This window comes from Siniperca chuatsi, linkage group LG21 (assembly GCF_020085105.1).
Source record: "Siniperca chuatsi isolate FFG_IHB_CAS linkage group LG21, ASM2008510v1, whole genome shotgun sequence".
Lineage (NCBI taxonomy): Eukaryota > Metazoa > Chordata > Actinopteri > Centrarchiformes > Sinipercidae > Siniperca > Siniperca chuatsi.
The window spans coordinates 10,787,533-10,800,847 of NC_058062.1; the positions used below are offsets into that span (position 1 = coordinate 10,787,533).

General features: G+C 41.3%; 2 protein-coding genes across 10 annotated transcripts in view; one reads left to right on the top strand and one right to left on the bottom strand.

Moving 5' to 3' along the window:
• The first annotated feature begins 819 nt into the window (after positions 1-819).
• On the top strand, positions 820-1,794 carry LOC122869130 (RING finger protein 222). The gene has a single exon (XM_044181786.1). It carries the CDS (start codon positions 1,021-1,023, stop codon positions 1,642-1,644), a length of 624 nt encoding a protein of 207 aa, XP_044037721.1. The 5' UTR covers positions 820-1,020; the 3' UTR covers positions 1,645-1,794.
• A 2,150-nt stretch (positions 1,795-3,944) lies between these two features.
• Positions 3,945-13,315, bottom strand: part of arhgap44a (Rho GTPase activating protein 44a) — a 28,074-nt gene continuing 18,703 nt past the window's right edge. For 2 of the 9 annotated variants that reach the window (XM_044181778.1, XM_044181777.1), the window contains 4 exons: positions 11,661-12,173; positions 9,394-9,539; positions 8,885-9,286; positions 3,945-7,135 (listed from right to left, as the gene is read on the bottom strand). In XM_044181778.1, coding sequence (XP_044037713.1) covers positions 6,981-7,135; positions 8,885-9,286; positions 9,394-9,539; positions 11,661-12,173 — 1,216 coding nt within the window. In that variant the 3' untranslated portion in view covers positions 3,945-6,980. Of the gene's footprint in view, positions 9,287-9,393; positions 9,540-11,660; positions 12,174-13,315 lie in introns of all 9 variants that reach the window. The other 7 variants (XM_044181784.1, XM_044181780.1, XM_044181781.1 and 4 more) reach the window with 7 other exon arrangements.

A 13,315-nucleotide genomic window follows, 5' to 3' on the forward strand; every position in this document is an offset into this window, starting at 1 on the left:
TTCAGTTTAGCCATTTAGAAAATGCAGCTAACTTAAAAACCTTCACAGCTCCAATTCAAAAGTCATTCTGGAACATAATTAACTGAGCTTTACATACAGACACACAGCACTGACACATGTACTCAGTATCCCAAGAAAGTTGCCACTAAGCACAGTTTCCAAAATGGAGGGCATAAGTCAGGCCAAGGAGAATGCAGCCTGCACTAGCCACATTATCAAGGCCAGTCAGCACTGAGGTTCCCTCCATGATGCTGCTCATTCAGCTTTTTAAGGTCCCCTGCATATTACTCTCTGTTGTTCCCTAAAAGACCATATTATTACAACTGTACACTGATATTTTTGGATGAAAGCACAATTATTAATTCAATTCAGATGATGATTCATTTCTTTAGTCTTGCTGAAATAAAACATATATTATTTAAAAAAAGATCAACTACAGGCTGAACAGGACACATTCCAACAGTATGTCTCAATGAGGATGTTTTAAATCATTTTGTAAACAAGAAAATATGACTCGCGCTTATATACCAAATTCCCTTACTAGCCGAATTGGTCCACACTCACGCAAATACAATTATTATTAGCCTTATTCATTTGAGCAAATCTCCATTTTAAATGTAGGTAGTATGAACAGTCCCAGTGAATGGCTTTTTGCATTGCTTTGTCATTACTGCATTATGTAAACTGCAGCTTTGATCACCAATTGGTCAGATGTGCTAATTTTGCTATTTCAAAGGATGTCAGTGAGCATATAGCGCCATATAAAGAACTTGAAATGTGAACCAGCTTGGCCACTTGAACTCTCAATAATGCCTCCAGGGGACAATCAGTCAAGTCACTGCAGCCACAGGTGGCAGGCCCTGTTTTACAAGGCGCAGCTCTCGTCTCCACCCATAGCCAATAGTAAAGAAAGTCATGCGCTGAGAGAAAAAAAAAACTTCACACTACATTTACCGAGGAATCTACTTGTAGTCTAAATAATTTCTCAGCTCTTTTGCTACAGTAGTTATTTTTCCTTCTATGGCATTTTACAAGGAAGATAGCCAGGAGGACGCACGAGAGTGTCCAGTATGCTATGAGTGTCTGTCGGGCACGGAGAGGACTCTGAGCTGCGGACATGTATTCTGCCATGATTGTCTGGTCAAAACGCTGGTCAGCATCAACAGCGATGGGAACATCAGAGACACTATTGCTTGCCCTATCTGCCGACATCTTACATTCATCAAGAAACAAAAGGAAGCGCTGGTGTCCCTCGCGACGGACAATGATCCAGATGAAGCGCAGACACTAAAGGTGCCTCTCCCTCTGGCACTGGGAGAGCAGAGCGCACGGCGTGCCTACTGGGGCAGTTTACCGAGGGGAGTTAATTGGATTGCTCACTGCTTTAGGTGGATGTCTGAACGAGTCCGTCGACAGAGGTTGATCAGCCCCAGCCATAATGCATCTCAGATCTTTACCATAAGCGCTCAAGGGCGACCCATGACTGAAGACGACGCGCTCAGCGTTGTGATGACTGTGGTTCGACCCCAGCGCAGGCGAAGGCGCAGGATTTGCACAGCTGCACGATGCCTGTTCGTTTTGTTGTCAGTATTTACTGTATTCGCACTGGTGGCTGCAACTTTACCCTGGATTTTGTTGGCATAGCCCAGTGATATATGTCTGGATTATGAAGTGCCAATATTGAATGATGAATTGACATCAAACATCTTGTCATCCAGGGAATCAAGAAGCTTATCTACTATGCAATGGAGTGTGTGAAACTGTTTATTTGTTTTACTGATCATAATAATCAGGTGCATTTAAGTGAATAATCAATCCACTGAAAATGTATAATTTAGTATTAAGGTATACTTTAGTTTGCAACGTGGTTTTAAGATGTGATCAGGTAGCCTATTGTCATTTTCTTTCCTGATTTTAAAGACAAGTCAGGAAGTTTAAAGGCATGCCCATGTCCTTAATGGGCATTACCAAGCAACAGCAAAGTAAAGGTTAGGAAAGCCTTGACAGCAAAGTCTTTTGTTTTGCATTCCTGTCTGTGACATGTTCTACCTGTTTTATGAGGAGAGACATGCAGGACATTTTAACAATTTCAAAGCACATCCAAAAGTTTCTAAATCCAAGGAGAGTGGACGTTTTGAAATTATAATTATAATTTCAACAGTAAGTGTTTAATAAATGTTTGCCTGAAAAAAAAATGCAGTAAAAAAATTAACACTATAATCCCATTGCTGTTAAAGCAGCTCAAGTCATTGCTGTGTTACCCTGTTGTTTCCAAACAGCAGACAACAACTTTGTGGGCAAAAACTATAAATTGCAGAGCTACTGCAGGATTATTTCGTGTGTCTGCATATGTCCTAAAAAAAAGGGGTTACATTTTGTCAGCGAGACATGAGCTTGGCTTAGTGAGCAGGCAAAATGTTATAGTAAAGACCTGTTAAAACAGTCATGGGGTATCATGTTGACAGACCTACTCTCCTCCTTACATCACAAGGAAAGATGTCAGACATTTAAAAAAACATTCTCACACAATTTCCATTTTAAACTTTAATTTTACACATGCTGATCAAATGTAAAAACATGTTTAATATGCAGATAGAGACCCCTCAGTGATGAGCAGTTCTGCCATAAAAAGGTAACATACAACAACGTGACTGGATCCCCCTTGTAGTGTTTACAAAGAAGGTGTAAACAGAGCCACCTTTAAAACTTTCAGTAAGAAATAATTGATGTACCTGTGGCAGTTTGAAGGAGATAGACTAGCAGGTAGGGGTGAGATGTGCCTGGTTGATTGCTGTAAGGAGATACACTGAAGGACTGTAGCATTAGATTACCACTGACTCTTTAAGAAACCAGATTGAGACGGAGAGACCTGCATTATGCAACGTGGAATGTAGATTCACAATAAATGAAGTGCTAGTTTTCAGAATGGGCTTTGTCAGTATCATGACCATCCTGACAAACGTGTACACTCCTAGTTTCCTCCTGTGGCAAGCCTTCAGCCATCCTGCTGGGCCAGTCCTACAGGTTACACACACGAAGAGGCTTCTTCTTTGAGGTTCCACCACTACCTGGTGTTACCTGATAACACCAGGTAGTGGTAGAAGAAGTACTCAGATCCTTTACAATGTAAAAATACTCCATTATAAGTAAAAGTCCTGCATTAAAAACCTAAGTACAGAAGTATTATCAGCAAAATGTACTTAGTATCAAAGTAAAAGTACTGGTTGTGCAGTAAAATGCTCCCTGTGACTGATATATTATAATATATGATATTATTATATTGTTAATACTGATGCATCAACACATAAGCAGCATGTTACTGTTGTAGCTGGTTGATGTGGAGCCACAAGATAAATCTGAGAGGTTGTGAGATGATTCATGGGAGAGGAAAGAATACAAAACTAAATTCTGATGCACAAATCTGTTTTTATTTCTTTTGGGACTTTTCTCTAATCTTGGTTATTTTGTGAAATATTGGATACTTTTACCTCTCTGAGTCTCGAACAGTTATTTAAATGAAACCATGTGAAACATGACGATAAGCCCCAACTAGACACTTATTTTTGTAAGAGGTCAACCACTGGTCTACTTTTTCACAAAATGTTGTATTTTATATGCTCTTAAAAATCTTAATCTGAAGAGTTACTACTAAATATAGCTGGCAGATGATTGTAGTTGAGTAAAAAGTACATTTTCCTCTAAAATGTACTGGAGTAGAAGTATAGAGTTGAATAAAATGCAAGTAAAGTACAAATACCTAAAAATTGTACTTAGTTACTTTCCACCACTGCCTCCAGGGCATGTTTCCTTCAACAGTGACAATTCATGGGCAGAGAAAAGTCTTAAATAATAGTTCTGTCATCAAGCAACATCAGCTGTCCAATTTTAAAATGGATATTTTTCTAGAAACAAACACTGAAATAAAACCCACATGGACCAGGTGAGATTATTACAAATGTAGAGTTTAATATATATATTTATTTCTGACATTCTGATAAGGATTGCAGGTAGGCTTCACAGTACACACTGTGTTCCACTTGATATGCTAAGCAGAGGAGGAAGGGGTGGGCATGGTGGGCTTGACAAGCGGCAGGTTTTGTTTGTACACTGGTAGTGAAAGCAGAAGGAGGCAGTACATCCACAGGCAACATCCACTCCTTTACCGTATTGCTAAAAAACCCACAAAGGACCATTTATTGTGATCCACATTCTCTTGAGTCCATCTTTACATTTTACCCCTCTTACCATCCCTAAAATGACAGTGATTGACACAAAATGTGGATTATCAAAAGACTATCTAAGCACATGCATGACACTTCTTCAGATTTTCCTTTTTTTCTCATTTAAATCCCCCCCCCACACACACAAAATGTAAACAAATTGAGCTTTACTTTAGACTGACATACGTGGTGGTGAGATGAGCTGAGACAAATGTAGTTCCACAGAAGTAAAAATGCTTGACAAAACTATGTAACAGTGTACCATTTGGTGCAAAAGGTGGCTTCTATGGGATATGCTCTTGAAAACAGCTGAAAAGTTAATTTACTAGATTTACTGTATGTGATGAAATTATGACTTGTGTTTTGGGGGAGGGTACAGATGTTTTTTTTTCTTTCTTTTCAGCAGCATAATAATCACACCTAATGAAAATGAATGCATGCTTTTAGGTGACTGTAAATTCCAGTTATGATGCACAAAAGCATTACAGTAATACCGCCCTGCACTGATAATAATACATGCCAACAGGCCCTAATTAACTTTCATCCAAATACAAGTTATACAAAATCAGGTAGCCTACCGTTTGAAATCTGAGTGAGTCACATTCAGTCTGCACAGAGAGAGAGATACCCCTGCCTCCTTATTTAAATGTATGGATCCAGCACAGAAAATAAAACCTCTAGTACACATTAATTATGCCTATAGTTCCAAAATAACAACCAATGTGAGGGCACTTGCAATTGTTGTCATACAGTATAATCACCACAACTATCAATATAATTATCAACGTCACCATAATCTTCATAAACATAGTCCATTGAGAACACACACTGAGGCATACAGATCACTTTTGGAGAGAGGTTAATCTAGAATTCATTATGTCAGAAGTAAACTCACACATAAAACAAACTTAAAAAAAATCAATTACTTTGCAATAAAATGAATGGCTTTTTTTCAGTATGTTTGGGAAGGGTGACTTTGATCACTTTTTGGGCTGAGGTGGATCAGTAAACACTGTAATTGCACTTTAATTGACAAAATTATTGTCCTAAGACATTTTGTATGGAATTAAAAATGTGACACTGCAACATCTGTTATCTGATTAATTTTAAATACCTCTAATTAATTTTCTGTGGGGAGTATAACAACAAATGACACAACAATTTTCAGCTTTGGAAGTGATACTTCAGGTGCGTTAGATTTGACTACGCTTTTCTAATAGAATGAGCACATATTTTTACTTCGCTATAGTCAGTCCAACAATATAAGCTTAGAACTACATTTATCCTCATTATGAATTCATTAAATGGTCCAAGTGTGCTCAAAGTAATCAAATTATTTGCACAGGAATTTGTTGAATAACTGATTAAAAAGAAAAAGAAAAGATAGGGCATTAGTGTGCAACTCATTAGTGCTCTAGCATGTTTGAAGTTAAAGCTCAGGAGACAGAATTTAAAAGACCACAATTGATTTCTAGCAGAAATAACATTCTGCATTTCTGCTGCAGCATCGTTGTTACCAGGTGTTAAAGAGAAACATTATGAATCTTCAGTAAACCTGTTCATTGTGTGCAGGGACAAAAATAACATTTTTAATCATTACATTTTCTACACATGATAAATATCAGCACATATATTATTATTATATATATTCAAGATATGCATTTTACATATACTTTTCCTCTCAGATTTATATACATCAATTTATGTACAGTCTTTGTATTTACACTAGGGGTCAAAGGTCACTGAACCTGAAGCACTTGAAACAAGGTTAAGAGAGAGAATCATACAAACCTAAAGGCAGTGTAGTCATCCATCCATTATCATCAAACTGTAACAGTACATGGGTGGTCTAAATTTACTCTCCAAGGACAACAACAACAGAAACACTCACACAAAATAAAACACTGCCATTCTGAGGCCCTTGATCCGAAGCAGTTTGTTCATATTGGTTTGTCATGCAAACACATCATGGTGCTTTCTTCAAAACTGAATAAGAGCAAGTTCAAAACAGTTAATTTACAGTAACATTCTTCTCGTACTGTGCTGGTATAAAGTGAGTTAAAGTGAGTTTACCTGTATTAAGGTAAATGTAAGATAAAGAACAACAGTTGTAATATGTGATAGAAGAGGGGAAGTAAAGACTTGGTGTGACAATAAGCATTAAACTGCATGCAAAACGTGTCTCCAGGGCTCAGCATTTTCCTAATGTGCACAAAGCTTGAATACCCTGTGAGCAATATAACCAGACTACTCTCTCACTCAGTCTCTCTGATTCACCCTGAGGATGGGCTTTGCTCCTAACCATGTCAGGCTTGTCAGGAGTCTCCCTAACCAAAAGTTGTACAACTTGTAAATATCATATTGCAATTTGATTGCATGTTCCAATAAGGCAAAAAGAAATTGAAAAACTCACAGAAACACAGACCACTGCATCAAACAACAAAGATGAACAAAGCAAAGCAGGAAAAAAAAATCTTTTTAATTAATGTAATACTCATCTATATTCCAGTCTTTCCTCCTAAAGGCAACTGTTCCTCCACTATGGCATTGTGGTGGGTTTTTTTGTAGTCACATTTATGTACTAGCGAGCAGTTGTAAGATATCAGTTTCTTTGCAGCTTGTAGCAGATGTGTTCGAGTTCTGGTTTCAGGTGGGCATTGGTGAGGCCAATGTGTGTTTCCATCAGGCCTTGGTGGCGACAGTTAAAAGTATGTACAGCCATAGGGGTGCTGGTAAGCTGTGATGCCTTAGGGTCATAGGTCATAGAGTGGTGCTCTGGGGCTCCTCCTCAGGCACAGCGTCCCCCTCTGGAGAGTCTGTCACTGCCACGGACCTCCTGCAAGGGGCACCGCTGAACTCATCGATGAGGCTGTCCAGATTGACATTGATGGAGGGGATTTCATAATTGAAGATATCTAATGGTGAGCATGGTGGGGAAGGTGAGTATGATGAGCAGAATGGTGAAAATGGTGATGATGAGCAAGAGGAGGAGGAGAAGAGGGCATATGATGATGATAATGAGGTGTAAAAACGGAAGAGAGCAGAAATAATATTAATCTTTTTGAGTCTGAACTCATGGTAAGTGGCATATGATGTCTGTCCTGATTTAAGTAATCAGTAGATTACATGTGCTTCACATTCTACATAGGGAGGTTTTCAGTGTGTTGCTAGTCACACCTGAACAAACGTAGCAACTAGTGTGGCATCTCACAGCTTTTTGTGTCTTTTGAGACAACAACAACAACAGATATTTTGTCAGATAAAATACAATAACAGGTCAAAATGACTGCACAATGACACATTACTGTACACGTTTACAACAATGCCAGATAAACCAACACAGAGGCAACAAGATGTGTGTGGAACTCGGTGGAAAAATGGCACCAAGACACCAAGTGGGCTTGAAGTAACAATGGAAATCTCACGAGGACCAGATACTGTATATGCTTTACATATCGGTATTCTAATGTGCTGCTGCATTTACTGAAAGCAGCAGGTCCAAGCAGAGACTGGTGACTACTGCTGTGTAGGAATGAGATGGAGCGTGGCAGTGTAGTAAGAGGGAGCAGAGGTTATAAAAAGCAATGAACCTGCCAAAGGAGGGGTGGGGGTTACCTGTGGCCCCCCAATACCGGTGGCAGGCACGTTAGAGGAGGGTGTCTGCTGGCATAGGGCTGGGAACGGGGAAGGAAAAGAGGGGGGCCTTAAGATGGACTTTTGTAAGCAACGGCATCTGCAATGTGAGCGCAGTGTGGTGCACTCTGGGAAGTCCTTAAGCCATGCATTATTGCTTGAACTACAACACCATGCGAAGAGTCAATAATGTCAACCTGCTAAGAGGAAATAGGGAAAATGTTCTGATTGAGAGCTACTGGTAGGTATGTTTGAGACAGGCTGCAGGAGACCCCAGAGGCAGCCACAGCACGAGGCCAGGCAGTGAGATGGAGCGCATGGGGCAGGGACGGTCTGGCTTACCCTAAAAGTCCCCCTCACACTTAGCCCACACTGAATCCCTGGCCTCACACAGCTGCAAGGTACACAATAGTAGCAGGGGGAACAAGAGAATGATAAATATAACAAAGTGACAGAATGATTGATATATAATGACAGAACACCTCATCATCAGAACATCATACTGTAGATATAATTAGGGGTTTGTCTGCCTTGGTTTCCATGCCTGCTACGCAGTAAGAGAGACTGGACTGGTGTGAACTGTGTTAGCCTCTGACCTACCTCTGTCAAGTGAGGGTCTGGGTAACACAGATAAACAGAGAGCACATGATGAATCTAATGGCAACTTCCATACAAGCAGGACGAGCTATGCTTCTCTGATGTTTCCACACATTACCCAGAAACATCATCACATAACACAAGCAATGAATACATAGGTCAGGAGATATGCTCACTACAGTAGCACAGAAATGCTAATATTTACATTGTATCATTCTCAGGCATCTGTGTCTAAAGGCAACTTTTATTCATTCAGACATTCGTTTGGGAACAGTCAATAAAGGGGAAAAGTATCTTTTACATCTACAGTCCTACAGAGTCCTACACTCGTCCACCGTCTCCGTTGGACAGAGCAACAGCGAGTCTGAGAGAGGGCCGCTGCAGCCCCACCTGTGTTGGCGGCGGGGGTGTTGTTGCCAAGGGGTGATGTTTACCTGTAGACATGCTCTCCCCAGGAGACAGTCCATCCAGGAGGCCCTGCTCCAGGGGCTGGGGAACTGGGGCCATGGCTGGGCCAGTGAGCCCCGGGGGGGCTGTGGGTGGCTGAGGAGGGGGCAGACTGGGTCTCTGCCTGGGCTTAGGGGCGGGCCGCGACTTGGTAAGTGTTCCAGTCAGGGAGGGTGGGGACGAAAGGGAGTGGGGTGCCCCCAATGGGGTCTGCCCAGGGGAGGATGGGGGTACTTGGCCTGGAGGGCAGACCAGTCCATAAGGGGAGGGGGTGCTAGGAGGTGTGGGGGACAGGCTGACCGGTGACGGCTGACCTGTAGACTGGTCGGACATCCCGCCAGACTGGCCGTAAGGGACCTTGGGAGGCACAGGGGCCAACTTCTTGGAACCTGGAAACACACAACACAGTCATATCACTGTCTCCTTTTAAACATTAAAATGCATTCTCTTAAACTGAAGAAAGCCAATGTAAGCTCAGATTGAGAGAGGTGCTGACCTTTGCGCAGGGTGTGTGGACTGTGCTCTGTGGAGTGGGGGGACTGGATGCTGCTCTGAGGACTACTGCTGGGGGGGACTGTTGGACCTGCCACCTGGATGGCTTTGTGTCCAATTACAGGGGAGAGCTCTTTACTCTTCAATGAACTGAAAAAGACAGGCAGACATTAGTGTTGGAATAGTATCAGACAAAGTATGTTTGTAAACAGTGTCTTCAACTGTCCTCAGGTACATTACCTCAATGCTACAACAGCCACCACCACCACCACCACATCATCATCATCATTATCACTTATGAGTGTTTGACTACGTTTAAGTACACTGTTACCAACATTACTAAGTTTTCTGAAACCCAGAAAATAAGCGAGGTTACATCAAGGTAAGCAAGTGTTTACAGACCAAACAGTGTCACATCTTTTTAACCACCTCTTAAATAACAGTTTTAGACACAATCTTTTTGCATGTTCAAACTACATCAAAGATGACAGAACATCTAGCGCTGCATTTTTGAAGTTCTTGTCTTTTTCATTGATGAAAATGTCATTGACCAATCAGGGATTGGGAATGTGAACTTTTTCTTTTTACTCAAATAATTAAGTTCAATGGCATTGGCATGCCAGTCAGACAGGTGTTGCCTGACAAACCAGATCAGTATTTCACCACTATCATTATATCCAGATGAATCCAGATGGATATAATAATGATATATTCATTATAGAAATAATAACACATTTCAGTTTTAATAGAATAAAAAAACGGTAAAAAGCAGTCAATTGGATAGATATGTCACATGTCAGTCGTGTTGTATTCTGAGTTATTCTAAGAAAATCAAAACTTTAAATTCCTTTCCTCTCTGTAGATATAGGAGCTTATAGTAATTTAAAAAGAAATCCATGATGTTGACTCAACTACAGCCCAGCTGGGATCTGAACTGAACTCACAAGATTTCAATCTCAGGATGGATTCCTGACCAAAACCCACTGAGCTTGAAGAATTCTTTCCTGCATTAGTGAACACATGGTGTATATATTTATATCCAGCAAATATAAAGAAGTACCATGAATGCTTCTTTTGGCAGAAACTCATCAATTAACTTTGTTCAGTAGGTTTATCTTTTTATTACAGTACAGACAGTAGTGAAGAAGGTGCAGATATGCTGCATGTAAGATATAACCAACTAAATCTAAACCTACTTTATATACTGTAAGCATAGATGCAGCCAATAGAATGCACTTAATCAAGGACCCACCTTATTCATCTTCATCTTGTGTGATGGTGCCCAAATACCTACATAGATTTACTAAGCTCAGCATTAACTATCTTGGTGTTTTAGCAAGCTCCAGTTATGTTAAAATTATGTTATAAGACACCAGTAATGGGAACATTTGATATTGATATTTGACATATGTTTATTTTTATTTCTTTGCGTCTTAATTTACATCACAATTACTGTATTCTCTTCTCACTGTAAGATGAAAGAATATCTGTAATTAATGTCTGCTATGAGGATATACTCAATAATTGCAAATACAAGACCCACAAAGAGCACATTTTGTCACACAGATGTCACATTTTGGATTATCTGACATCTAATTAACTGGGATCTCCTGCAGTCCCTTTAAGCAGTGTCCCCCCAAAAAATAAGCCATCTGAATGGGAAGTCATGGAGTTATCAAATCACAGAAATGAACGTTATCAAGCGAGCTTGTTCTGACAGCTGACAAAGATTTGCAGTAATGAATCACGCTGTCCTGTATGGTTGTAACACCAAAGACCTATGAGTCAGGAAACTGCCACAGTCACTCTATACAAACTCAGCACTTTGGGACTAGCTGGAAGATGCTTATACTTAATAAAGGTATTATATACTGCACCAGGACATAATCGAAACAAGGTACTACAATACTATAAAATCTTTACTTCCTTAAAAACGTGATGTTTTCCTTCTGCTGGTTAGTAAAAAAAATACTGCAAACTGTAGAATAAATACATTCATATGCTATTTGATAGCCATATGCAGCTTTGTCCATGTATTTATCGTCTACTCAATACCAGCATGAAACCGAGCACTCTATAAGCCAGTAACATCCTTAGTTGCTAGGCAACCGCCATGCGAGGCATCCCCGGACAACCTGAATGTTACAGAATCTGAGGTATGTAATTTGAAGGGGAAGGGGGAAAAAAGCAAGCTAGCGAGCTAGAGGAGAGGAGAGATACAGCTGCCACTCTGTGGTGCATCCATAGTGGCCATGGGTGTGTTGTATTTACCTAGTCAGCCTGGGGGGTCCTCTCTCTCGGGCACATGGACAGGCAGCCCACGGTGGGGGCGGGGGCGCGGATGAAGGGAGGCTAGGGGGGTTGCCAAGGGACTGGTCATGGCGGGTTAGTACCAAGGGGGTTTTGATGTAGAGTGGTGAAGCATTAGTGTCTGGTGGGGGAGCATGCGACATGTCACCAGGCGGGCTGTGCTTAGGGAAGTGCAGACAGCTGGGTTTGGGGTTCGAATTGATGTCAAGTGACGAGGAGGAGGAGGAAGAAGAGGAGGAAGGGGGCGGGGCGGGGGGAGTGAAGCCAGACCAGCGCAGTGGGGGCGGGGGTGAGCCAGGGGGCTGGGACTCTGGACCCGGTGCCACGGGGCGAGCGCAGGGTGGGGGTTTGGGATAGAAGTGGTGGGCGGCAGTGTGGCAAGAGGAGGTGGGGTAAGGGGGGGGTGGCCGGTCCTCCCCTGGGGGTGGGTGGGCATGAGAGGTGTCCGGCCGATTGGGCGAGACGTTGTCTGAGCTGTAGATATTAAGAGAATAGACAGCACAAAAGAAACAGCTCTAGTGATTGAACAGGGACACGCATTGGAGCGATATAGGATAAGCTGTTTTGATGATTATGGTGTTAGTGTGTTAGTTGTTCTGTAGCCAAAAACAGAATAAAAATAAGAAAATAATTGCATTTTAGGGTGGGTGGTGGGCACCAAGCTCAGCACACAGTCAGCTTAGTGCAAATACAAAGACAAGCACAAAGAAAAAGCAAAGGAAAAGAAAGTTTTATTGCCAAATGAAAAAATACAGTGTGGAGGACTCCCTCTGTGATCACCTTGTGTCTGCACACTGCATGGAGCTGTGAGGATCTGTCTCTGCAGTGAAAGTGCTGGTCTGCAGTTTACAATATTATCAAGCTGAGCTGATGACTGAATATCTCCTATCTACTGCATATGGAAATACTATCTGCCCTAATCATACAGTATATGACTTGTTTGCATTGCAGGTCCTGCAGTCAGCCCAGGGCAGTGTGAAACAGACACAAAACCCTTTCATCGGCAGAAAGAGCCACAGGAGAGGAGGGGAAAGCCAGTCGAGCCAGAAGCCATATTATCTCTTGTCTGCCACACAGGCAGAGCCAGCGACCATGAGTTGATTATTCATGTGTTTAACTATGATAATCATTTCAAAAAATGGTGAAATCATTGTCAACAGAAAAAGAAATAATTCACTGCCAAAGCTGAGAAAGCCAAGCCACACCAATGGGATATTGGAAATATTAGCATGCTTGCAAAGGACTTGCAGATTGAAGCTTAGTGCCATGTACATAAACAGAACTTCCAAACAGTATTAGAACTAAAACCCTTCAGAGTTAGAGTCAAAGAATAACATTATCCTTTTGAAAATTTTACCCACAGTGATATCAACCTGACAAACCACAGGGAGAAGTGAAGAAATGTGGAGAGTGAGTAGTCATAATAATAACATAATGAGACATGAAGGTGTTGACAGATAACACTAACAAAAAAATAACAGAGGTGTTGCAAAAAATGGGAGTATGATTAACACAGCCAAGGATCTTGATCACACAGAGCTGAGGAAGTTAATGATGGTGATAATGATGGCAGTGATAATAAAAATGAACAGGAGTGGATGCACGAAAAAGAGGGG

Bases quoted from the DNA above. Each gene is read 5' to 3' on its own strand.
- LOC122869130 (XM_044181786.1), top strand. From the start codon at position 1,021: ATGGCATTTTACAAGGAAGATAGCCAGGAGGACGCACGAGAGTGTCCA.